General features: G+C 40.4%; 1 protein-coding gene across 3 annotated transcripts in view; it reads right to left on the bottom strand.

Annotated features, from left to right (window-relative positions):
• The window catches only part of GXYLT2 (glucoside xylosyltransferase 2), an 83,089-nt gene that overhangs the window by 17,171 nt on the left and 38,363 nt on the right, over window positions 1-27,555 (bottom strand). For all 3 annotated transcript variants that reach the window (XR_011251023.1, XM_069562560.1, XM_069562561.1), the window contains exons 4-5: window positions 2,604-2,855; window positions 1,394-1,517 (exon numbers count right to left, since the gene is read on the bottom strand). Coding sequence is in view for 2 of the 3 variants with exons in the window: in XM_069562560.1 (XP_069418661.1) it covers window positions 1,394-1,517; window positions 2,604-2,855 (376 nt within the window). In the remaining variant the exon portion in view is untranslated. The remainder of the gene's footprint in view (window positions 1-1,393; window positions 1,518-2,603; window positions 2,856-27,555) is intronic.

A 27,555-nucleotide genomic window follows, 5' to 3' on the forward strand; every position in this document is an offset into this window, starting at 1 on the left:
TATTGTGCTGTGAGCACAGATTGAGAACCTTCGAAGAGGGGAACGCACAGCCTCAGTGGGAGAAGGGAAGTCCAGCCTGGGATGCTCAGCCTTTTCCCTTCCTTGCCTGTTTCAGGTCTTCCTGCTGTAGGTTTCTACAGGACACCAGTTTGCTTATTTAAAAACGTATCCTTTGTGTTTAGACTAATTCCAGGGGCCTTTTATTTGTAGCCAAGAGTCCTACTCACTATAACTACACCTAGAAAAAAAAGACGGAATCTGCTTAAGTAGAAAAAGGAGGAGGGGCTGACTTTAAAGTCCCTGTTGCCATCAGAGTGAAATGGATTAAAACACTCCACAAACCAACAGCCAACACACCCCCTTCATCACAAGAGTTAGTATCGGGAATCTTTCCCAGAAATGAAGTCCATTATGTATCAACCTGCTTTTTTTCTTTTCCAGGATTTGCTCCTTTTTGATTCAAAGACATATGAGATTAGGCTTTATTTCAGAATTTTGTGAAAAACCAAATATAGGTACATAGAGAGACAGAAGTCTTAGAAAACAGGAGCCTCTATTTCAGGATTTTTTTCCTTTTTTGGTCACATCGCTTGGCTTATGGGATCTTAGTTTCTGACTGGGGATCAAACCCTGGTTCAGGGTGGTAAAAGCCCAAGTCTTAACCACTGGACCACCAGGAAATTCTCTATTTCAAGATTTTTAAAGACCAAGGAGAGTCCTAAGTAGGTTATGGTGAGGAGTGATTTTTTTCCCCAGAGATCTTTCTCAAAGAGAAAACATGGTTTTGATTTCCATCACATTAAGTAAGACTGTAGTAAAGATGAAAGAAAAGGCAATGTTTAGCTTTAGGCATCAATGTAAAAACACAGACCAGAAACTTACATCCCCCTTCCTTCCCCAAGTCCACCAAATCACTGACTTGAAGAATTTCTTTGCCCCAGGTGGAAAGAAAGAGGGATATGTATTCGTGGTCCCTCTTCTACATTGTTTTAACCCTGAACAAGTCCCTTCACTGTCAGGATCCCAAGAATCAAGTCCCGTCAATCTAGCAATTGTTCAGGCTATGGAGGGCCTTGCGCTTAGACTATAATGTTTTCATTTAGGTCTGTGCCACTCACTTATTTTGCCTGTACTTCTTCAAAGAATGGCATGGCAAAACCCAAAAGATATTCTTGAAAAGTGGAGCCCAGTGTTGGAGGTTTCAACATTTGACCTTTTGTGTTGGCAGTGAGAGGACGGCCCACGTGAGACCCCAAGGGCGGATGAAAAGGCCCCCTTTGCAGGGGACACAGGCACAATTCAGGATCCGCCAACACAGCCCAGGCTGGAATGTGTTCTGTGGGCTGAGGTGGGCGAACTCCTCCATGAACCACATTCTCGAAAGAGAACCTACCTGGGTTGAAATAAAAAATTATATTTAATAAGTCCTGGTCTCCCCACGTGATGGCATTCTTGTACTTCTGGTAGAGAGGGTACAGCATGTCCTCCCAAGCCAAGCCTGTTGAAATCATGCTGTTCTGGAAAAGACAAAACCATCACAGTGGCTACGGCATGGCAAATACATCTGATCTGCTGAGTATCGGTGTACAGGGACGAGTTCTCCCCTGTACTCTCTGCCCCCCAGAGTGAAAATGAAACCAACAGAGGAAGGGTCCTGCTGGCCTCAAGGCATAGGACAAAGCAAAACTAGGCCTGGAGCCTGCAGGCGCACACATGGATGGCAGACGAACATGGAACTAGAAGCGGGCCTATGGCTTCTCAGAAAAGCAGGCCCCCAGATCGAACCTTTCTTTGTTACACTAAATTCTTGCCTCTGAAGTGAAGGAACAAAATACAGATACCATAATCAAGGTATCTTAAGGAAAAATACCCTTTCCTTATCTCACAACAATTATTTATTTTTAAGATAAAAGCAACATATTCACACTAAATATTCAGACAGCACACAAAGATGTAAAAAGTAAAGATATTTTTCCTTCTGCTTCCTACAGTTCCCATTCCCGCTTTCTCTAGATGGAGCCACAACTAATGGCCAGTTTCTTAGGTAGTCTTCTGGAAATTTCTTAGGCATAAAAGGAATCACACCCTATGGTACCATGTTTTGTTGCATTTAAATTTTTTCACTTAATATTTTTTTAGAAATCTTACTTATCTTGTAGCTTTACCCTTTAGTAGGAGGGTAAATTTTTTTTTTGACTTGTTCTCTACTGATGTTCACTTAGGTTCTTCCAGTTCTTTGCCAAGATAAAAGCTGAGGCCTTGTTCATTTATCTCTGTATATTTACGTAAATTTATCCCTAGGGTAATTCCAAGAAGTTCTCCAAGGTTTTTGAAGGCTGAGATACACACAGGGTTTAAAGATGGAATTCAGAAATGCAATGTAATCTTCCAGAATAGTAACTCTGTTGAAGAGTGTTAAATTCCATAATCACCTGGGATTTTCCTAAACCAACAAATATTCTGTAACTTTCCAAATGCCTTTCTCTTTCCTGGCTTCTACAAGCCATCTACTTCTAAAGTCAATACACTGACACTCCAAGAACGTCACGCTGAGAAGACAAAGCCTTGATGTTTAAAAAAGGAAATATAAACTACTTTCTTACCTTGAACTGGGCACTTCTTATCCGAGTTAAATTCATTAGCATGACTCCTGAGTTAACTCCCGCAGAGCCATAGAAAGGGTGCTGGGCAAAGCGGCTATACCAGCCAATCTTGGGGATTTCATGCTCGGGGGCCATGGCTGCAAGCTGCGTTGAATTAAACTGCCTCAGAAGCTTCCAGATGTCATCAACAGGTCTCAGAAAGAGAACATCGGTGTCCACGTAGAGAAGGGAGTCCACATCCTTTAAAATTACCTTCGTATGTATTGGGTGAGGAGGGAAAACATGACAAGTCAGAAACAAAGGAAGTGGCCTGAGAGGTCAACACTGACACTGATTTCATTGATTAACGCGAATTCTACAATGGGTATCACTCTTAGCCCCCACTCCTTTCTTCTCCTTGGACTTCAGGGAGAAGCGTCAATCAAAGGGTAGACGCTCAAAGAAAGATCAATCTTGACCCAGATTGGTGCAGTTCCAGGACCCTTGACTATATTTGGCAAGGGTTAAAATTCCCAGGAGAAGGCAATGGCACCCCACTCCAGTACTCTTGCCTGGAAAATCCCATGGATGGAGGAACCTGGTAGGCTGCAGTCCATGGGGTCGCTAACAGTTGGACACAACTGAGCGACTTCACTTTCACTTTTTACTTTCATGCATTGGAGAAGGAAATGGCAACCCACTCCAGTGTTCTTGCCTGGAGAGTCCCAGGGACGGGGGAGCCTGGTGGGCTGCCGTCTATGGGGTCATACAGAGTTGGACACGACTGAAGTGACTTAGTAGTAGTAGTAGCAAACTTCCCAGGGAGTGAAAATATCAGCAAATGACTACTTTCTTCTTCTTCTTCTTCTTCTTCCATCCTCCAGTAAGGCCATCTGTCTTTCTCTTTTAGTTTTTTTCTTGGAAAATCTAGGGCAGGCACTAGAACACTCGAAGCTGGACAACTAGACTAGTTCATGCCAGGCTTTAGGGTAAATACTCTGTCTCTGGATCCACTTCTTTCACTGTTGCTGGGTATGGCTCTGCATCTTTTTGAAATAATATTTTCAACTAAGGTTTAGACTTGGAAATAGGCAAAGCAAGTCATTGGCCAGCTTTGTCTGCAGGGATTGGCAAATGCTTTTGTCTACATGGCTAGGGAATAATATTTTAGGCTCTGTTGCAGCTACTCAGCTCTGCTGTAGGATAAAAGTAGCCATGGACAGTATATAAACAAATGAGCATGGGTGATTCCAGTAATACTTTACTTGGGAACACTTAAATTCGAATTACATATAATCTTTAGATGCCACAAAACCTTCTTCTTATGTTTCTTTCGTCAACCATTTGAAACATAAAAGACATTTTTGACTCAAGGGCTCTGGTTTGTCAGCCTCTGTTATAGATCATTCAAGTCAGCCACCTTAAGTAAATAAATTCTCCTTTGCTAAATGCTTATTCGCTTACCAGAATTGTGCCCTGGGGTCTGAGACTTCAAAGCCATTGTCATTATAGTAATAGGGTTATTTACCTTGTTTTGTTACTGTCCCCCCAAATTTAGAAGTAGCTTAACCAAAGAAGGATCATCATCCTAAAACCATAACAACACTTGTTACGGCCTGAGTCTTTCTAAAACGCATATGTTGAAGCCCTAACGCTCAATGTGATGGTATTTAGAGATGGGGGTCTTTGGGAGGTCATTACGGTTACTTGAGGTCCTGAGGGTAGAACCTTCAAGATGGGATGCGTGCGTGCATTCTCAGGCATGCCTGACTCTGCGACCCCACAGGTGGTAGCCCACCAGGCTTCTCTATGGGATTCTCCAGGCAAGAATACTGGCGTGGGTTGCCACTTCCTTCTCCAGCAAGATGGGATCCGTGTCCTCATTAAAAGAGACATCAGACAGCTTGTGTCTCTCTCTTGCTCACTCACTCTTGCGCTCATCTCAGTCTCGCTCTCTCTCTCTCTTTCTGCCATGTGAGAGCATAGTGACAAGGGCAGCAGTCTGCATGCCAGAGAGAGGGTTCTCACCCTTATCTCAGACTTACAGCTTCTAGAACTCTAAGAAAATACATTTCTGTGGTTCAAGTCACCCAGTTATGGTATTTTGTTATGGCAAGTTAAGACAACACTCCACTGAGATCCTAATATTTAAAATTGATGAACATGGGCACCATATGACATTGGCATCATGGAGATTTCAGTTTTGAATAATTTAAAAACTTACACGATTAGCTGTAGCATTTATCTTTCCTTCCTCATGTCGTAGAGGAATAGAATTTACATGTCAATAAAATGAAATAAAAAACAATGATCATCTACCATGTCACAACAGATTATCCAAATTAAAGAAATACACGTAACCTTGTTAAATACTTTGTAAATACATTAATCATTGCTGGGAATTCCAGCACTTATCCGAGGAAAAGTTCTGTTAGTAACAATACTGCTGCTGCTGCTGCTAAATCGCTTCAGTTGTGTCCGACTCTGTGTGACCCCATAGACGGCAGCCCCCTGGCTCCCCTGTCCCTGGGATTCTCCAGGCAAGAACACTGGAGTGGGTTGCCATTTCCTTCTCCAATGCATGAAAGTGAATAGTGAAAGTAGAGTTGCTCAGTCGTGTCCAACTCTTAGCGACCCCATGGACTGCAGCCCACCAGGCTCCTCCATCCATGGGATTTTCCAGGCAAGAGTACTGGAGTGGGGTGCCATTAAATTAGAGAGTTTAAAAAAAACGTGAACTGAGATATTCAGTGATAGATATACAAGAGATTTTAAAGACATATTAAGGACATTAAAAAGCATGTCAAATATCTCATTATGATTTTATAATGATTATAGGTTGAAATGATAAAATTTTGGATATACTGAATTAAAATGTTATTAAAATTAGTTTCATGTTTTTTCTTTTTCAACACAAATGCTACCGACTGAAAAATTACATAGCTGTACAGATACATTTTCCTTCTACACTACAAATGGTAGCATAGCACAAACAATGTCTCCAGTCTTCTTGCTTTCTTTTTTAAAAAAACTTTTTATTTTGTATTGGGGTATAGCCGATTAACAACGCTGGGACAGTTTCAGGTGAACAGCAAAGGGACTCAGCCATACACGTGCATGTCTCCATTCCTCCTCAAACTCTCCACCCATCCAGGCTGCCACATGACAGTGTTGCTTGCTTTTTTATTAACCAAAACAATACATGTCGGAGGGCTTTCCACTCAGTACATAGAGATTTTATCTACTTATTTTTATGTATAGCGTTCTACTGTGTGGATCTACCATAATTTTTTTAATCATCTGAATAGAACATTTAAGTTCTTCTCAAGCTTTTGTAATCACAAACAAGGTCACAATGAAAAAAAATCCTCATCTTAATTCATTTCAAGTATACAACACTTAGGTGGGCTCTTTTTGGTATACAGATCATATTTCAAAATAGACATCTAAAAGTAGACTAATGATACATCTCAGGGACAGCACGGCGGATAGTCCTTAGGAATCTTGAGTCTGGTATTCCTGAGTTAAAATCCAGGCATCATGAGCCCTGTGACTCTGAATGAATTCCTCAGTCTTTCCAGGCCCCAGTTCCCCATCTGTAAAAAGTGGAAAGCAAGACCTCTACCACTACCACCCCTGTCCCTGGATTGTCACAATCATCCAGTGAATAAAAGACACAAGGAACTTGGTACATAGTAAGTACTCAATAAATAGCCACTCAGCCTGGATGGAAGGGAGTTTGGGGGGAGAATGCATACATGTATATATATGGCTGAGTCCCTTCACCGTTCACCCGAAATTATCTTGTTAACAATCTATTATACCCCAATACAAAATAAAAAGTCAATAAATAAATAAATAGCCACACTGCTACTATAAGGAGTTTCTGTGCTTTTTCTTTGAAAATGTTGACTTAAAAAAAAGTTGCAACCTAATGTTGAGAGTTATGTTTTATTCGGCAGAAATTTCTAGGACTGAAGCCCAGGAGGCAGCATCTCAAGTAGCCCTGAGAGAACTGGTTCAGAGAAGGTGGGAGGATGCAGCGGGGGGCGGGTGAGCGTGGGTGGGCAGGAAGGAATCAGGTTATACAGAAGTTTGCAACAAAGGCCATGTAGTTTGAATATCAAAAGAATTTTTGTGATTTAAAGAAAACCAGGTATCTCAAATTAAGGAATTTAGCGGTTTTCTATATATAAGAAGATGCAAGAGTCTGGGCTCACGGAAACCATTCCTTTCATATGCATCTCAGCTATCTGGGGCCAGTGTCCCGAGTATTTCCCATTCTGAGATCCTCAGTGCGCACCTTAGGGAGTGGCTGCAACCTGAGGGCTGCCTGATCTCTCAGGTATTCTCCTTCCTGAGTGCCCATAGGGCTCAGATATTCACATTTGGAGGGCTGGAATGGCTGTTGACTCTGACATCCTTGCTTACTGATATGGCAGGAAATACTCCATTTCTCAAAAACTTCAAAAGTAGTTAGTTACCATTCGCATCAGTGGCCACAGTACTTCAAAGCATATGTTGACCATAAAGTGTTTTTATACAAAGTCTAGCAGAAAAAAAATGGAAGAGTTTGAATCTTTCTAATATAATCCACTTATTACCTTGACTGAAAACAAGAGCACAAAAGGCCTCTTTACTCTTTATCTGAGAAAAAAAAAAAAACAGGAGAAAAACCCAACTCCTTCTATAACATTGCATCTCCTGAGGCTAATTCTGCAGCAATTATTGGTGGTATTAATTTGAAGAGGATCACTGTGGCCACGTTTTAATGGGCAGAGGAATACTTACCGAAAGGGTATAAAATCAGCCATTCTAATTCCCTTATGGAAATTAGCACTAGAAATGAGGCCTTTGGTTTCTAAGAGAAGGGCAAAAAGAGGCATAGGCACAGATAATAGCTATTTGTATACAAAGCTGCTCTGGTTCCATTCATCATCCCAACCTGGGCAGCTGCCTCGGGGAACCCTGCTGGCTCTCTGTGCTAAGTAAGGATCAAAGGCTGGCCATGGGCAGCAAGATTATCAGGGGCCACTGGCTCTCATTCAAGTTCATTACTTGCTCCAACCTTACTCTGACTTTGAGAGCACAACTCTGTGGCTGGAAGTTTTGGCTTTGAAATCTAATTACTTGTATTCAGATTCTGTTTCTACTACTAACTATGGTCTTGGGCAAGCTGATTCAAGCCTTCTAAGCCTTATGTTCCTTATCTTGTAGGTGGGATCAGTCACTCACTTTAGAGTGCTGTCGGGATGATTAAATGAGATAATGCATGTGAAGCCCCTGGCACACACACAATGAGGACTCGATAAATGCTATGTGATAGTCTTTCTGTCTCACGCTCAGGAGGGCTAGTTCCTTGACTCACAGCCCAGTAACTGGCTGCTATAGTGGTAGCAGTAGCAGCAGTAGCAGCAGTAGTAAAAGAATGTGGCATATTATCTGTTCTCAAGGAAGTTTAGTTGGGAAGGCAGATAAAGCAAGTAAGAGGTGCTAATTATTGGTAGGGGTAGCACAGAAGTACTAAGAAGGTCCCCCTAAACCAGTTTGGAGTGAAAACAGGGAAGGCTTCCCAGAAGAAGTGACATCTAAGCCAAGAAATTAGTAGTGAAAAACAGGGCAAAGAGTGTTAAAGATAAATAGAACAGCATGTGAAAAGTCCCAGTAACCAGGAGAGAACAATGCATAGGCAAGTTGGCTGATGGGCCCGAAGCTTAAAGCAGGAGAGCCAGGAGCCAGGGGTGGGGAGAGATTAGGCTGGTCAAGTGGGCAGGGGCCTGATCAGGACCTACGCAGACAAATTTGAACTTGACCCTGAGAGCAATGGGGAGATGTGAAATAATTTGAACCAGGAATTGAGGTCTGATGCTTCCTCTCCTACCCTCATCGCTCCCATCCAATCCTTAGCAAGTCTCATGCACTCTTCCTCCAAAATACACCTGAATTTGCCCATCTCTCTCCCTTTCCGCTGCCTCACCCTCAGTCCAAGGCACCATTATAGCTCTCCTAGAATTCTGGAAAGGTCCATTCACTGGCATTCCTCCTCCAATCTATTCCTAACAGAGTAGCCAGAACAATTTTTTAATCTCCAGTGTCATTTCTTCTTGGACCCATGGGTTATTTACAAGGGGGTTTGGGGTTGCTTAATTTCCAAATATTTGGGATTTTCCAGATATCTTTTTACTATTCGTTTCTAATTTAACTTCCTTATACTCAAGGAGCATACTCTGCATGATTTCAATCCTCTCCCTTTCACTGAGACTTGTTTTATGGCCCAGCATTTGGTGAATGCGGAATGTTTATCCTACAGTTGTTGGGTGGAGCATTCTATGAATTCTATAGCTACCGATTAGGTCAGCTGGTTGATAGTGTTGTCAAGGATTTCTAGGTCCTAACTGATTTTCTGTTTACTTATTATAACCACAGGAGCTCTACGGAGTTCTATCTTCAGACACAAAGAAAGAGTGGAGAAATATGAAATTATTGCAAGTTCATTTACATCAACAGATATGATTTGGGAGCCATCATTAATTTTCACACTAACAAACAATTATCAAAAAGGAAGAGTGCTGAAGTCTCCCACACTGACTGTGGATTTGTGTACTGCTTCCCTGGTGGCTCAGAGGTTAAAGATTCTGCCTGGAATGTGGGAGACTCAAGTTCGATTCCTGAGTTGGGAAGATCCCCTGGAGAAGGAAATGGCAAACCCACTCTAGTACTCTTGCCTGGAGAATCCCATGGAGGGAAGAGCCTGGTAGGCTACAGTCCACGGGAGCCTGGTAGGCCCCAGTCCATGGAGTCACAAAGAGTCGGACACGACTGAGCAACTTCACTTCACTTCACTTCCGTTTCTCTAAGCATGGGTTTGCTTCCTACAGCTGAGAGCTCTGTTATTAGGCTCCCAGGGGCAGACTCATTTAGAGTGGAATATGCTCCTGATGGATTGAGCCTCATATCATTACAAAAGATCCAGAGAGAGGGCTTTTTTAAAAACTAATATTAGATGATACCACTTTCATCTTTAAACCTCTTCAAGACTTTTCACTGCACTTTCATTACACATGAACCATGGTCCCTAAAAGATAGACATACTCTGACCCCGTGGGGCACCGAGTTCCTATCAGTGGTGATCTTTCACCTCCTAGCACAACTCTGGCTTCAAGACCTTCAGCTTTTCATTATGGCTCAATTACTGCCAAAGTCAAAGGGCAGGGAGCAAAACAGACTTAATAGGAAGCCAACAAACTTCCATTTCTCTTCCTGCCTATATATAGCCAGAGTTTCCACTGTCAGAGAAACACTTACACCTTTGCTTAGTTAGAAACTAACACATAAGTCCACCACTTTCAAAAAGAAAACATAAACTAGAAACTATCCCGTTTAACAAAGGAATAATCTTTTGGAAAAGGATTTTTTTTTTGTTTTTTGGTTTGTTTGCTTTGTTTGTTTGTTTTTGGCCATGCAGCATGGCTTGTGGGATCTTAGATCCCTGACCAGGGATTGAACCTGGGCCACAGAGCCCTAACCATTGGACAGCCAAGGAATTCCCAGGAATCATCTTTTGGAATGGTCTCTCTCACTTTATTCCCTAAATTCAAAGCACCCAAAATGAAGAAGATAAGGTGCTCAAATCTGCTGAAAAACAGTGTCTCTATAGTTTATGAAATACGTGTGCAGCTCTGATGCTTTAGTTTCAAGCTTTGTGAGCTCTTGTTTTAGACAATTGCTTAAAGTATCAAAACTATGATTAGCGTGAAATTAATGATGCCCCCAAATCATATCTGTTGATATAAATCAGTTAACAGTAACTTCACATTTCTCCCGCTTTCCTTGGCTCTGGAGATTAAGTTCTAGGGAGCACCTGTGATTTAGGATAAACGTCATCCCAAGCCTGTGAGCAAAGTGCTACCAACAGATTGCCACATGTGAGGCAGAGCTTTCCACTTACCATTTTTGAATGCCCAGCTCTAACTCAGCCTGCAGGTATAAGCTCAGGTGCGACCTCCTCAGAAATGCTTACCCAAGAGCCTCCTTCCTCTTGCCTTCCAGCCTCTCCATCACACCACTATACTACCTCTGTCCAGAACCAAATTATTTTCCCATCTGTTGCTTGCCTTCCCCAATCAGAATAGAAGTTCCATGAGGGCAGGGACCTTCTAGGTCTAGTGAACTTCTAAAGTTTGTGGGCCTAGTGTAATGCCTAGTAGACATATTAGACATCAATAAATATTTATCCAAAGTAATGACTTCAATCACTGAGCTGTCTCAAAACCACTGTAACTTTAAATATGCTTCAAGGCTGATTTCAGAAGAAAGGACAGGTCCTGAGAAATGAGAAGGGCTGTGAATAGTTGAAGAATAAAAGAACCATGTTCCTGAAGAGAAAACCAATGTAACACCTACTCTACTAAATATCATTCTTTTGCTGGTGTGGTCCAGGGTGTTGCTCTCCAAGTCTCTGTTAACGGGGCAGCTAAGTTGCTAAATATGTATAATATCCCATTTCCTTACCTCTCCAGGATTTTAAAAAGACCCTAAGAACTGAAGGAATAGAAAGGGAGCTGGAAGAGGCTAAATGGAGCAGGAACCTATGGTTCTTGCCCCCTGTGACCTCTGCCTGCCTTCTGCCTGTGAAAAGAGTTTAGCTAGAAAGCAGGAATAGAAGGAACATATCTCAACATAATAAAAGCTATCTATGACAAACCCACAGCAAACATTATCCTCAATGGTGAAAAATTGAAAGCATTTCCCCTAAAGTCAGGAACAAGACAAGGGTGTCCACTTTCACCGCTACTATTCAACATAGTTCTGGAAGTTTTGGCCACAGCCATCAGAGCAGAAAAAGAAATAAAAGGAATCCAAATTGGAAAAGAAGAAGTAAAACTATCACTGTTTGCAGATGACATGATCCTCTACATGGAAAACCCTAAAGACTCCACCAGAAAATTACTAGAGCTCATCAATGAATATAGTAAAGTTGCAGGATATAAAATCAACACACAGAAATCCCTTGCATTCCTATACACGAATAATGAGAAAGTAGAAAAAGAAATTAAGGAAACAATTCCATTCACCATTGCAACGAAAAGAATAAAATACTTAGGAATATATCTACCTAAAGAAACTAAAGACCTATATATAGAAAACTATAAAACACTGATGAAAGAAATCAAAGAGGACACTAATAGATGGAGAAATATACCATGTTCATGGATTGGAAGAATCAATATAGTGAAAATGAGTATACTACCCAAAGCAATTTACAAATTCAATGCAATCCCTATCAAGCTACCAGCCACATTTTTCACAGAACTAGAACAAATAATTTCAAGCTTTGTATGGAAATACAAAAAACCTCAAATAGCCAAAGCAATCTTGAGAAAGAAGAATGGAGCTGGAGGAATCAACTTGCCTGACTTCAGGCTCTACTACAAAGCCACAGTCATCAAGACAGTATGGTACTGGCACAAAGACAGACATATAGATCAATGGAACAAAATAGAAAGCCCAGAGATAAATCCACACACATATGGACACCTTATCTTTGACAAAGGAGGCAAGAATATACAATGGAGTAAAGACAATCTCTTTAACAAGTGGTGCTGGGAAAACTGGTCAACCACTTGAAAAAGAATGAAACTAGATCACTTTCTAACACCGCACACAAAAATAAACTCAAAATGGATTAAAGATCTAAATGTAAGATCAGAAACTATAAAACTCCTAGAGGAGAACATAGGCAAAACACTCTCAGACATAAATCACAGCAGGATCCTCTATGATCCACCTCCCAGAATTCTGGAAATAAAAGCAAAAATAAACAAATGGGATCTAATTAAAATTAAAAGCTTCTGCACAACAAAGGAAAATATAAGCAAGGTGAAAAGACAGCCATCTGAATGGGAGAAAATAATAGCAAATGAAGCAACTGACAAACAACTAATCTCAAAAATATACAAGCAACTTCTGCAGCTCAACTCCAGAAAAATAAACGACCCAATCAAAAAATGGGCCAAAGAACTAAATAGACATTTCTCCAAAGAAGACATACGGATGGCTAACAAACACATGAAAAGATGCTCAACATCACTCATTATTAGAGAAATGCAAATCAAAACCACAATGAGGTACCACTTCACACCAGTCAGAATGGCTGCGATCCAAAAATCTGCAAGCAATAAATGCTGGAGAGGGTGTGGAGAAAAGGGAACCCTCCTACACTGTTGGTGGGAATGCAAACTAGTACAGCCACTATGGAGAACAGTGTGGAGATTCCTTAAAAAATTGCAAATAGAACTACCTTATGACCCAGCAATCCCACTTCTGGGCATACACACCGAGGAAACCAGAATTGAAAGAGACACATGTACCCCAATGTTCATCGCAGCACTGTTTATAATAGCCAGGACATGGAAACAACCTAGATGTCCATCAGCAGATGAATGGATAAGAAAGCTGTGGTACATATACACAATGGAGTATTACTCAGCCGTTAAAAAGAATTCATTTGAATCAGTTCTGATGAGATGGATGAAACTGGAGCCGATTATACAGAGTGAAGTAAGCCAGAAAGAAAAACACCAATACAGTATACTAACAAATATATATGGAATTTAGGAAGATGGCAATGACGACCCTGTATGCAAGACAGGGAAAGAGACACAGATGTGTATAATGGACTTTTGGACTCAGAGGGAGAGGGTGGGATGATTTGGGAGAATGACATTCTAACATGTATACTATCATGTGAATTGAATCGCCAGTCTATGTCTGACGCAGGATGCAGCATGCTTGGGGCTGGTGCATGGGGATGACCCATAAAGATGTTCTGGGGTGGGAGGTGGGTGGGGGGTTCATGTTTGGAAATGCATGTAAGAATTAAAGATTTTAAAATTTAAAAAATAAAAAACTAAAAATTAAAAAAAAAAAAAAAGAACTTGAATGAAATGAGAAATATAAATAAGTGAAAATGTAGCTATAATATGACATTGTATGTTCAGTATGATTTCACATAATTAAAAATTGTTTTTGTGTAAAAAAAAAAAGCTTTATCTGATAATAAAATATGTTATCAAAATATAATAAAAAAAAAAGAGTTTAGCTAAAGAGTAAGTTTAATCCGAGAAGTGAGAAAATGCAGAAACAAAGGAAAACAGTCCGACGAGCTGAAATAACTGTTTCGTCATTAAGCATAATTAAGGATCTTTAGTTCCTTCTCAAGGCCTATAGATAATATTTTGAGCTATATCCTGTGAGCTGTCTTCCAGACACTGAAACCTCCACCAGGTGGGAGAAGTTAACTACATCGTGACCAGACTGCGGCCACGACAGAGGCGGCCACAATTCTTAGAGATGGCCTCAAGGAAATGGGAACAAACAGATCCCAGAACTAAAGATAAACTGTGCTTAACAATCAAGGTGACACTGCTCAGACCACTGATCACCAATTTCATGATGACTGGTAGACCAGACTGTGCAGTTTCTGCATGCCCCTCTCTCTGTCTATAAAAGCCTCCCCCTGCCCGCAGCCCACAATTGCTGGCATCCAAAATAAAGCAAACTTTCCTATTGGCTTTTGAGTGGCAAGCAGTGGGACTCCCCATTGCTGGTTACAAAGGGAAAGGGCAGAACTGAAGCAAAAGCAAAAAAAGCCATGTAGATTTCAGCAGAACTGAATTCCAAAGGGGGGATCTTTGGTAGATGATGTTAGTGATAATCAGGATAGGGTTAAAGAGAGTTAAAGGAGAGGATGGAAACAGAAAAGAGGAAAAGACATCTCAAGCAAAAAAGAAACACATCTTCTATTCTAACCAATGGAAGACATTTACATTTATGAAAAACAGAGACTTGAATATAATTAAAATAGCAACAATTCATTTGTACAGTCTAAAAGTCACAGTCTCCATATACACTGTTAGATCATGACTAAACGAATGATGGTCTCCATGGAAACACACAAGAAATGCAGACATTGTTTAACTCTGGGAAGATGAAAAAGTTCTGGAGATGGTGATGGTTTGCACAATGTACTGAACGCCACAGACCTGTACCTTAAAAATGGTTAATTAAAGCATTTTACATTATATATACCTTGCTGTGTGCTTAGTTGCCCAGTTGTGTCTGATTCTTTGTGACCCCATGGACTGTAGCCCGCCAGGCTCCTCTATCCATGGGATTCTCCAGGCAAGAATAGTGGAGTAGGTTGCCATTTCCTTCTCCAGGGTTCTTCCTGACCCAGGGATCGAACCGGAGCCTTTCACGTCTCCTGCATTGGCAGGCAGATTCTTTACCACTAGTGCTACCTGGGAAGGGGTTAGATTCTGGGGCAAATGTTTGCAGTCCCCAAGCCCTTCTCATTCTACGAAAAGATAAACTGGATAGAAGAGGATTTCTGGGGCTATTTGGACTTTTTCCTCTGGAACCAAAATTCTTGTTTCCAAATCAAAATCAGAACAAAAAGGAAATTTTACATTTCAATATATATATGCAACTTGATCAAAATTAATTCCTTTTTCTTCCACCATTCTATCATATTCTTTTTCAAAAAATCTACATGGACCTATCTTGAAGCTATTACAGGGAAAATAATTTTGGGTGAAAGGGAGAAAGACAGGTAATGACAAAGATGTCCACTGATGGCTGGGTAACCTCTAAGAGATCCTCTAGTAAATAGAGGTGGCAATCTAAGATAAGAATTCATGATTTGGAATAATGCTGAAAAGTTAAGAAGTGAACTTGTTCAGAATGCACAGGGCCCTGAAAAACCACGCTGAGGGGTTGCCCCGACTTGATCCTATAAGACAACAGGGACTCTGGGCTGAGAATCCACATGAGAATATCATTCAAAAACTAAAAAAATCCAGGAGTGGCATGCAGGAGGGAAGGGACACAGATAGCAGGGAAACAAGAAAATAGATCAGTACAACCATCCTTTTCTCTATTATAATTGTAGCACTTATTGTTTGTTTTAATGTAAATACACCCAGAACCAGAATACCTGGTGATACTTCTGTGATCCTTTGTGATTCTGGCATGTCTGTATATCCTTGCAAAGGTAAATAAAAAGTTTCCATACATTATGAAAATTATTTTTTTCTCTTTCTTACTGGTTTGCCATTTTAAAAACTGTGTAAATTATACAAACTCATGCTTGAATGTTATATAAGTATGGACAATTCAGAAATCCACAGCATAAGAAATTCAAATAGTTCTTTTGCTGCCTCTCCCCAGCATCCCATCACTCCATGCTCTTATACCCTTTCTTCTTTTTTAGAATTAACTAACCATAACCATTCAATGAACTTCACCCCACCTCAGGCAGTTTCTACATATTTAAATATATACACAAAAATAACCTTTCCAGGGCTTCCCTGGTGGCTCAGTATAAAGAATCCACCTGCAAGGCAGGAGACGCAGAGGACTTGGGTTTGGTCCCTGGATTGGGAAGGTTCCTGGAGGTGGGCATGGCAACCCACTCCAGTATTCGTGCCTGGAGAATCCTCTGGACAGAAGACCCTGGTGGGTTACAGTCTACAGGGTGGCAAAGAGTCAGACACGACTGAAGCAACTGAGCACGCACGCACGTGACCTTTTCAAGGCCAGGAATTCAGATCTCAACCCAACTGCGGCCTCCTCAGACAGCTCCACTCCCCATCATTCCTAAAATGCTTTCATTTTTTCTCATTATGCTTACTACTATCTGAAATTAGTTTGGGTTTGATAAGTATTGTTGAATGAACGCTTTTATATATGATGTTTGTGTATGTATATATATGCACACAAAGGCACAGAGTTTTGGAGTTTTTAAAATTAAAGTAGGGTTGATTTACAATGTTGTGTCTTACTGGCGTACAGCACAGAGTGATTCAAATACATATATGCACACATAGTCTTCCTGACATTCTTTCCCATTATAGTTTATTATAAGATATTGAGCACAGTTCCTGTGCCAGAGAGTAGGACCTTGTTGCATATCTACTTTGCATACAGTAGTTTGTATCTGCTAATCTCAACCTCCTCATTTATCCCTTCCCACCTCTTCCCCTTTTGATAACTAACCGTATGTTTGTTTCCTATGTCTGTCTGTTTTGTAAATCATTTCATTTGTATCGTATTTTAGATTTCACATTTAAGAGACATCATATGATATTTGTCTTTCTCTGACTTACTTCATATAGTATGATAATCTCTAGGTCTATCCATGTTGCTGTAAATGGCATTGTTTCATTCTTTTTTATGACTGAGTAATATTCCATTGTATATATGTACCATATCTTCATCCACTCATTTGTCGATGGACACTGAAGTTGTTTCCATGTCTTGGCTCTTACAAACAGTGCTGCTATGAACATCAGGGTGCATGTATTTTTTCAAATTAGAATTTTCTTCATATACATTCCCAGGAGTCAGATTGCTGGATCTTATGGCAACCCTGTTTTTAGTTTTTTAAGGGACCTCTATACTGTTTCTCACAGTGGCTACACTAATTTATATTCCCGCCAACACATACTTTGTAATTATCTACTTTGAGATATTTCCCCTTAGTTATAGATGTGCAGAAAACAAAGAACTTTCTGTTTGATGCTATATGTTCTCAAATATCCTTTATACCATTAAAATAGTTTAAGATGAGGGAGAGAATTACAAACACTTGAAAAGTATCATTCCTCTATAGTGTTCTTTTGTCCTGTTTCATTGCAAATCTGTACAAAAATTAATATCCACTCGATTAATTAGTGATTCACCACTTACACTGTTTTGAGATTTTAAAAGAGGATCACTAAATTGCTAGCTTAAAATGCACAGGAGATCAGCTGGGTCCTCTGTGATGACTTAGATGGGTGCGATGGTGGGGTGGTGGTGGTGGTGGTGGTGGTGGTGGTGGTGGAAGGTAGGGCCAAGAGGGAAGGGGTATGTGTATAGGATACACTTCCTTGTACAGGAGACACTAACACAACATTGTAAAGTAACTGTACTGCAAGGGGGGGAAAAAGAAAGCATTATAATACCCTCATTCTGAAAAAACAAAACAAAACAAAACATGATAACTTATGTACCAAAGAGGTCATTGTGCTTGTCTGAAAATGACAAAAATGTTTTAAAGGTGTCATGCCAATAAATAAATAAAGCATACAGGAGAAAATTAAAGTATAGCAATTTTTATTTTTGCTTCTGTTGTGCCCTCTTGTGGAATGACATATAACTTGCATATTCATTTTTGTTTAGTTTTAACAAAGAGCAGATTGTACCCGTGTCCTTGCTACATTTACACATGTTCCTGTTAGGTAGTTAGAAAAAGGAGTCCAAGATGGTGGTTGGAAGAATCACATAGAAGGCAAACAAACAAACAAAAAGCCCAGGAAAGAGGAAGTCAAGAACCAGTGCAAGAATCTACAGTGGGGAAACATGCCCCCTTCCTTGATTGGCCTTGAGTGTATGTCTATTTGCATTCCCTTCCCTGATTGGTGGCAGGTACAAGCCCTATTTAGCATACGGCTGGACCAATAAGGCTCCAGGGGGAGGTGACAGAAAGTATGAAAGAGGAAAGCTAACAGAGGTGGAGGCCACTCCTTTGGGATCAGCCTGTTTCCTTTGGAGTCAGCCCACTCTCATGTCTCAAGGGTGTACTATCTGCTGCTTAACAAAATTCTGCCTGCTTGAGCTGCAGCTAGTCTGTTGTTTCACATGTTTGCTACAAGGAGATAAGAATCGAGGGAGAGAAATAAACTGCCTTGACATTCCCATCAATGAAGTAGACTCTTCCAATCAGTTTAATCTTTGATCACTATGCAAACAAGATTCAGATTGCCTCTGAGTTGAGCAAATCAATGATGGCTTTGTTCAGGATAGTTCTCCTAAAATTCTGGCTTGTCAAGCTTGTGTTTGGTCTTCGATTTCATCATCTCAGCTGTGGGGCCAACTGTTCTAACTGCATGCAGGCCGTTTTGCACAGGCCTTGCATTCCTGAAGGTGTCTGGTTTCTCTGGCGTGCTCTGAGATACTGGCTCTCAGATCTTTCATCTGTTCCCATCATCCCTTTGGCTTGCTTCCTCCTCTTATCAGGTGTTGCAATCCCAGCCAGCAAGTACATACTATCTTCTCTTGCTGGCTGCAGACATCCTGTTAGCCATGGCAACTGTCCTTTAAAGCAGAGTCCAGTTTCTGAGTCAGATGGTGCCTTCTCAGAGACTGTCCCCTCTGCTAGGGAATTGCTGGAAATAGGATCATTGGTTTGCAAGCAACTATAGTTCTTCACTTGAATTGGACTGGTTTTCAAAGGATATTTTCCTTTTCCTTGTATATGAGAATGAAATTCAATTAACATTTACTGAATATTTACGGGGTTCAAGTCTGGGCACTTTATAAGCACTGAATCTTCAAATCCTCTCTAGGACGCTTTGATGAACTTGGTAAAGCCCTGTCCACTCATTCATGCATCCAATCATCCAGCTTCCCTCCTTCCCTCCCTTTCCTCTATCCTTCCTTCCTGCTTTCCTACCTACTTTCCTTCTCATCCATACCATCCAAACAGTTTTACTGAGTACCTTCTGTTTATATGTGCAGTGCGCTATGTGTTGGAGATCAAAGACTTTTCCCCTGGTAGGACTTAGATGCCAGTGAGAGGAAGCAAAAAATAAAACAAGTTAGTAAAGTATAGATGAAACTTTGAAGACAGTAGCAGAGAAGGAAAAATATAGTGAGGGAGGGGAGCAATTTTAAATACAATAGCCTCACTGAACAAGTGAGTCTGAACAAAGACATGTGTACTATTTTTATACCCAGTTAACAGATGACGATGGAAGATTCATGGGAATCTTCCAAAGGAGGTAGTTTGGAATATCCTGGGAATCTTTCTATAAATACAGAAGAAAAATTTGGCATTTAGAAATTGCAGGAAGTTGGACAGAATGACTACACTATGGGATAAACTTGGGCTTCAATCCAGGCTCTAAGATATACCCCAGGAAAAAAATAAGGTAAACTTCCCTTAACTTCAGTTTCCTCCTTAGAAAAAAATGTTACAAATCAGTACATTCCTCAAAGAACTGAGAAGGGTTGACAAAATCATCAATCCGAGGATCTATCATGTGTTTGTGTAACAGTCACTGTGTGGTCTTTGTGTCACTGTGTGGACCACCTATAGAGTCCCCTCCTTTCAGTGGCACATCCTGAAGACCTATCTTAAAGCTTCATTTCTCAAAGTATTTTCAATTGTAGCCCACAGTAAGAAAGGCATCTATATCACAATAGTATCTCAATACTAGAATGTGCACATATAAATACATAAAACAGAAACATTTTCAAAAATATTATTTGTCTTACTATAGTAATGCATGTCCCTTATTCAATTCTACTCTACTTATTTAATTTTTAAAACAGCTGATTATTATGTACAAAATTGATTTCAGGAATTACTAGTGGGGGACTTTCCTGGCAGTCCAGTGGTTAAAACTCCAAGCTCCCATTGCAGGGGGAATGGGTTTGACCTCCTGGTCGGGGAACTAAGATCCCATACACCAGGCAGCATGCCCCCAAAAACCCCCACACAAAAAGAGTAACTAGTGGGTAATTTTCTTAGTTCCCTGACCAGAGCCCTCAGCAGTGAAAGCAGAGTCCTAACCATTGAACCAGCAGGGAATTCAGTAGTGGATACATTTCTACTAGAATCACAGGGGTTGAGCAGTTAACGATGGCTTGGTAAGTAATTAAATATAGACAAACAGATATATGGACAAATAAATAAAAAATATTTATCCTCCCACATTTCCTCCCTCTCACAGCAAACAAACAATTCCAGTTCTTTGAGTATGTACCTTCACGTCTCTAAATAACACACTAAAAGAAAAAAACTTAATTCTTTGAATTTACAGCACTTTGACACCAAATGTACGGGGCTTTTCTCCACACCAACTAATTTCCCAGCACTTCCTTTGGACACCAACTGAGTGTCCTACAATTCAATTATGATACTATCTGAATTAGTAAGAACTACCACAGTTAGTTACCAAAGGTTAAGGGTCCAGTCCCACAAGACTGCCCTCCCCCTTCAGATGCTAATCATAAGTAGTGGTCCCCAGGTTGCCTACACTTCTGTCTGACTTGACTACAAATCGGAGGTTCCCATGATCCCCTCCTCAAGTCTGATGATTTGGTATAATGGCTCACAGAATTCAGGGAAACACTTATTTTTATGGCTTGTTGTACAGAATATAAAAAAGGATTCAGATGAGCAGCCAGAAGGAAAGGTACATAAGGTGAGGTCCAGAAAGGTCCTGAGCCCAGGAGCTTCTGTCTCTGTGAAGTTTGCACCACTGTCCCAGAACACGGATATCTTCATCAACCCAAAATCTCCCTGAACCTCCTTGTTTACATATTTTTATGAAGGCTTCATCACGTAGGCATGATCAATGATTAACTCAATCTCCAATCGCCCTTTCCCTTTCCTAGAGAAAGGGGTTAGGGTTGGAAGCTCCAGCTTCTGATCACGGCTTGGCCTTTTTAGTCATCAGCCCCTATCCAGAAGCCCACCAAGTCATTTCATTAGGACAAAAGACATGCCTATTACCAGGAAATTCCAAGGGACTTAGGGTGGCTCAGACGGTAAAGTGTCTGTCTACAATGCGGCAGACCTGGGTTCGAGCCCTGGGTTGGGAAGATCCCCTGGAGAAGGAAATGGCAATCCACTCCAGGACTATTGCCTGGAAAATCCCATGGGCCGGACAGAGGAGCCTGGTAGGCTACAGTCCATGGGATCGCAAAGAGTCGGACACAACTGAGCAACTTCACTTCACTTCACTTAGGAGCTCTAGGAAGATACTTCTTACTATGTCAGATACGTCTTATCTACTGATTTCCTTCTTATCTACTGATTTTCTGTCCTTTTCACAGAAATTATCAACTCCATAACATCGCTCACATACACACCTCATCTCCCAATCTAGCAACATCAAAATATCATTTTGATCAACACACAATGTTATTTTATGATGATTATTTAACATGATTTCCAATTAAGCCATGGAGCAAACCATGTGACTTTCCCCTTCTGAATAACTTTTTTTTCCCTGAAATTAATAAATGTGGTTTTTTTTCCTGTTGTGAATTTGCTTAGTTGTCTATACTTTAGGCAAAGTTTCTTCCACAGCTTCCCGATTCCCTCTGATCAGGATGTTCTGCATCTCCCTTCCCCTGAGACTCCTCTCAGGCCTCCTTTGTGTGGGATTGTCTGCTTCCTGGATCTCGCATCTTTATCTTTCTGAATGTACTCCTTCATTTTGGTGGAGCACATTATTCAGAGAAAAGACTGATGGGGGTAAATATTTTGAAACTATGCACATCTAAAAATGTCTTGATTCTACCCACATGCCTGATTTGTAGCTTGTCTGGTAGGGAAACTAGGTTAGACATAAAACTGCCTCTGAATTTAAAGGCATTGCTCCAATATTTTAGCACTTCCTCCACTGCTGCTGACAAGTTTGAAGCCCTTCTGATTCCTGATCCTTTGATGTGAACATCCCCCAACCCTCCACCTTACTGACACCTAATACATTCTTCTTTTTCTCACTACTGTTCTGAAAATTCAAGTTTTTGTTTCACTCAATCTAGTCTGCTGTTGAACCCCTCCACTGAATTTTTCAGCCCAGTTATTATATTCTTCATCTCTGTGAGTTCCATTTGGTACTTTCTTATATTTTTCCTTTTTGTTGAAAGTCTCACTTTGTTCATGCATTGCTCTCTAACCTTAGTGAGCATCCTTATGACTACTACATTAAACTCTTCAGTTCAGTTCATTTAAGTCGCTCAGTCGTGTCTGACTCTTTGCGACCCCATGAATCGCAGCATGCCAGGCCTCCCTGTCCATCACCATCTCCCGGAGTTCACTCAGACTCACGTCCATCGAGTCTATGATGCCATCCAGCCATCTCATCCTCTGTCGTCCCCTTCTCCTCCTGCCCCCAATCCCTCCCAGCATCAGAGTCTTTTCCAATGAGTCAACTCTTCACATGAGGTGGCCAAAGTACTGGAGCTTCAGCTTTAGCATCATTCCTTCCAAAGAAGTCCCAGGGCTGATCTCCTTCAGAATGGACTGGTTGGATCTCCTTGCAGTCCAAGAGACTCTCAAGAGTCTTCTCCAACATCACAGTTCAAAAGCATCAATTCTTCGGCGCTCAGCCTTCTTCACAGTCCAACTCTCACATCCATACATGACCACTGGAAAAACCATAGCCTTGACTAGACGGACCTTTGTTGGCAAAGTAATGTCTCTGCTTTTGAATGTGCTATCTAGGTTGGTCATAACTTTTCTTCCAAGGAGTAAGCGTCTTTTAATTTCATGGCTGCAGTCACCATCTGCAGTGATTTTGGAGCCCCCCAAAATAAAGTCTGACACTGTTTCTACTGTTTCCCCATCTATTTCCCATGAAGTGATGGGACCGGATGCCGTGATCTTCGTTTTCTGAACGTTGAGCTTTAAGCCAACTTTTTCACTCTCCTCTTTCACTTTCATCAAGAGGCTTTTTAGCTCCTCTTCACTTTCTGCCATAAGGGTGGTATCATCTGCATATCTGAGGTTATTGATATTTCTCCCGGCAATCTTGATTCCAGCTTGTGTTTCTTCCAGTCCAGCGTTTCTCATGATGTACTCTGCATATAAATCGGGTTAATTACTTATCTACATTTCATTAAGGTCTGTTTTGGGAGTTTTATCTTTTCCTTTTGTTTGGAGCATATGCCTCCGTGTCTTCACTTTCTTTGACTCTGTGCTGGTTTCTGTGCATTAGATGAAACAGCCATCTCTCCGCCTTTTTTAATATATATTTATTCATCTGGCTGCACCGGGTTTATAATGTTGTTCAAGTCTTTTATTCCCTTGTTGATGTTCTGCCTACTGCTTAATCCATTATTGAATGTGGGGCATTGAAACCTCCTAATATCATTGGTGAAGTGCCTATTTCTTCCTCTAATTCTGTCAGTTTTTGCTTCAAGTACTCGGGGCTTTTACATTTTACATAAATGCAAAAACAGTGCATAAATGTTTACAACTGTTATATTTTCTTAGTGGATTAACGTGCATCATGGCAAAATATGCCTGTTTTTCCTACTAATGTTGCTTTTTAAATTCTGCCTTATCTGATGCTAGTATAGCCAGTCCAGCTCCCTAGTGGTTGCTGTTTGATTGATGTATCTTTTCCAACTTATTTGTATTTTGAACCTGAGGTATGTCTCCTGTAAACAGTACGTAGTTGGATTGTATTCTTTATCATCTGTCTCTGGCAATTTCTATCTTTTGATTGGACGTCTACCCATTTTTATTTAATGTGATTATAGACAGAGCTGAATTTATGTCTCCTATTTTTGTCTTCAATATGTATCATGTCTTTTTTTATTACTCTAGTCTTACTGTTTTCTTTTGCACTGAGTATTTTTGAATTTTAATACATTTTAATACATTTCTTTTCACCATGCTTTTTGAGATGTTTCCTTGGTGGTTGCTCTAGAGATTATCATATATGTCTTATCAGAATACACCTCAGATTTATACTACATTCCAGTGAGATACACAAAGTCAGTCATATATAACTCTATTTCCTCTTCTTCATTTTATAACATCATTGTATTACATTATATTATCATTATTATATTATATTACATCAATACTGTTATAAGCCCAACAGTATAATTGCTACTTCATATAATTTTATGTGTTTTAAAGAAGCTGAGAGAGGAAGAAGAACATGTATATATTTATGGAGTTTGTTATATTAACTTTTTCATATGACATTTTAAATTTTGTTCATTTGTTCCTGTGGATTCAAGTTACTATCTGCTGTCATTTTCTTATTCCATATAATTTTTCTTCATCTAACCTCCTTTGTGCTATTATTATTAAATATATTTTAACAGTACAAATCCAAAATATAAACATAATGTTTTACACAATCATTTTTAAAATCAATCAAGAGAATAAAGGGTAAGAAATACTCATTTATACTTTCTTTTGCATTAATGCCTTTATTATACTCTTTTTTAAACATGATTTTTTAATCACTGTCTGGAGTCATTTGCTTTCAGAACTTCCTTTATTCTTGTGGTTCTGCTGTAAATGAATTATGTCAGATTTTGTTAATTTGGGAGTGACTTTATTTCACCTTCAACTCAAAAACTATTTTGCTGGATATAAAGTTTTTGGTTGAGGTTCTCCCCGTCTTTTGGCACTTCAAATAATGTTATCTCATGGTCTCAGGGTATCCACAGCTTTTGCTTTTTCACTTTATGGCCACACCATGCGGCCTGTGGAATCTTAGTTCCCAGTGCGTGAGTGCTAAGTCATTTCGGTTGTGTCTGACTCTGTGCGACCCTACGGGCTGTAGCCCGCCAGGCTCCTCTGTCTGCGGGATTCTCCAGGCAAGAATACTGGAGTGGGATGCCATGCCCTCCTCCAGGGAATCTTTCCAACCCAGTGATCAAACCCAGGTCTCCTGCATTGCAGGCAGATTCTTTATCGTTTGAGCCGCCAGGGAAGCCCAAGAATACTGGAGTGGGTATCCCCTTCTCCAGGGGATCTTCCCAAGCCAAGAATTGATGGTAACTCAGCTGGTAAAGAACCGCCCTGCAATGCCGGAGACCTGGGTTTGATTTCTGGGTTGGGAAGACCTCCTACAGGAGGGATAGGCTACCCATTCCAGTATACTTGGGGCTTCCCTGGTGGCTCAGATGCACTACCAGGGAAGTCCCCACAATTTCTAATGAGAAGTCGGCTATTAATCTTATTGGAGTTGCCTTACACATGACAAGTATTTTTCTTTTACAGCTTGTAAGACTTTGTTTTTGTCTTTCAGGGTTTTTACCATGATTTGTGTGTGGATATCTTTGAGTTTATCTTACTTGGAGTTGATTTTCCATGTGTAAATTGTATTCATCAAATTTACAAGTTTACAACCATTATTTTTTCAAAAATTTTTTCTATTATTTCTCTCTCTCCTTTCCTTCTGATGTTGCCATCATATGTGTCCTGGTGGGTCCAATGGTACTTCACATCTCCAAGTCTCTGCTCAATTTTATTTGTTATTTTTGCCTGTTCTTCAGGTTGTATCTTAATATTTGATTATTTTCAAGTTTACTGATTATTTCTACTTTAAGTTAAAATAAATAGCTGATTTTTTCACTTCAGTTATTTTACCTTTCAACTCTAGAACTTCTATGTGGCTCTTTTAAAAAAAATTAAATTTCTTTACTGACAGTCTCAATTTTACAAAATATCATCATCATATCTTATTTTACTTTTTAAACCACAGGTTCCTTTTATAGCTTGAATATATTTGTAATGGCTTCTCTGAAGTCTTTTTCTACTAAATCTGACAGCTGGGTCTTCTCACCAGTCAGTTTCTGTTGCCTGCATTTTTTTCCTGTGAATGAGTCACACTTTCTTCTTTATTTGACTGCCTTATAATTTTTTGTTGAAAAAAAATTTAGACGATATTTTTAGCATGTTAATATATTTTAGCATGATAATACGTTTCAGGATGTTTTAGCAACTTTGGATAACTCTCCCCTGCCCACACTATACCCCACTAGAAAAAGTGCAGGGCTTGTGGATGTTGTTTATTTGTTCAGTATCTTGACTGGACTATTTCAGTGTAGTCCACTTCATCTTGTGTGTGAAATCTATAGTTTTTCCTCAGAGGATGCAGCCTATAAATACCCATGGTCACCCAAGATGACAGTGGTTTTTATCAGGGCTCTTTTTGATTGACTATTCCTCTAATCTTTCTCATAAGCTGTTCACCACTGTTGGTATTATACTCAGCTGTTCAGTTCAGTTCAGTTCAGTCACTCAGTCGTGTCTCACTCTTTGCGACCCCATGAATCACAGCATGCCAGGCCTCCCTGTCCATTACCAACTCCCGGAGTTTACCCTAACTCATGTCATAGAGTAGGTGATGCCATCCAGCCATCTCATCCTCTGTCGTCCCCCTCTCCTCCTGCCCCCAATCCCTCTCAGCATCAGGGTCTTTTCCAATCAGTCAACTCTTCGCATGAGGTGGCCAAAGTATTGGAGTTTCTGCCTCAGCATCAGTCCTTCCAATGAACACCCAGGAATGGTCTCCTTTAGGATGGACTGGTTGGAACTTCTTGCAGTCCAAGGGACTCTCAAGAGTCTTCTCCAACAAGATAGTTTAAAAGCGTCAATTCTTCGGTGCTCAGCTTTCTTCACAGTCCGACTCTCACATCCATACATGACCACTGGAAAAACCATAGCCTTGACTAGACGGACCTTTGTTGGCAAAGTAATGTCTCTGCTTTTTAATATGCTGTCTAGGTTGGTCACAACTTTCCTTCCAAGGAGTAAGCGTCTTTTAATTTCATGGCTGCAATCACCATCTGCAGTGATTTTGGAGCCCCCCAAAATAAAGTCTGACAGTGTTTCCACTGTTTCCCCATCTATTTCCAATGAAGTGATGGGACCAGATGCCATGATCTTAGTTTTCTGAATGTTGAGCTTTAAGCCAACTTTTTCACTCTCCTCTTTCAATTTCATCAAGAAGCTTTTTAGTTCTTCTTCACTTTCTGCCATAAAGGTGGTGTCATCTGCATATCTGAGGTTATTGATATGTCTCCAGGCAATCTTGATTTCAGCTTGTGCTTCTTCCAGCCCAGTGTTTCTCATGATGTAGTCTGCATAGAAGTTAAATAAGCAGGGTGACAATATACAGCCTTGATGTACTCCTTTTCCTATTTGGAACCAGTCTGTTGTTCCACGTCCAGTTCTAACTGTTGCTTCCTGACCTGCATAGAGGTTTCTCAAGAGGCAGGTCAAGTGGTCTGGTATTCCCATCTCTTTCAGAACTTTCCACAATTTATTGTGATCCACACAGTCAAAGGCTTTGGCATAGTCAATACAGCAGAAATAGATATTTTTCTGGAACTCTCTTGCTTTATCGATGACCCAGCTGTTAGCCTTCACTAATTCCAG

Source organism: Ovis canadensis, chromosome 19, assembly GCF_042477335.2.
Source record: "Ovis canadensis isolate MfBH-ARS-UI-01 breed Bighorn chromosome 19, ARS-UI_OviCan_v2, whole genome shotgun sequence".
Lineage (NCBI taxonomy): Eukaryota > Metazoa > Chordata > Mammalia > Artiodactyla > Bovidae > Ovis > Ovis canadensis.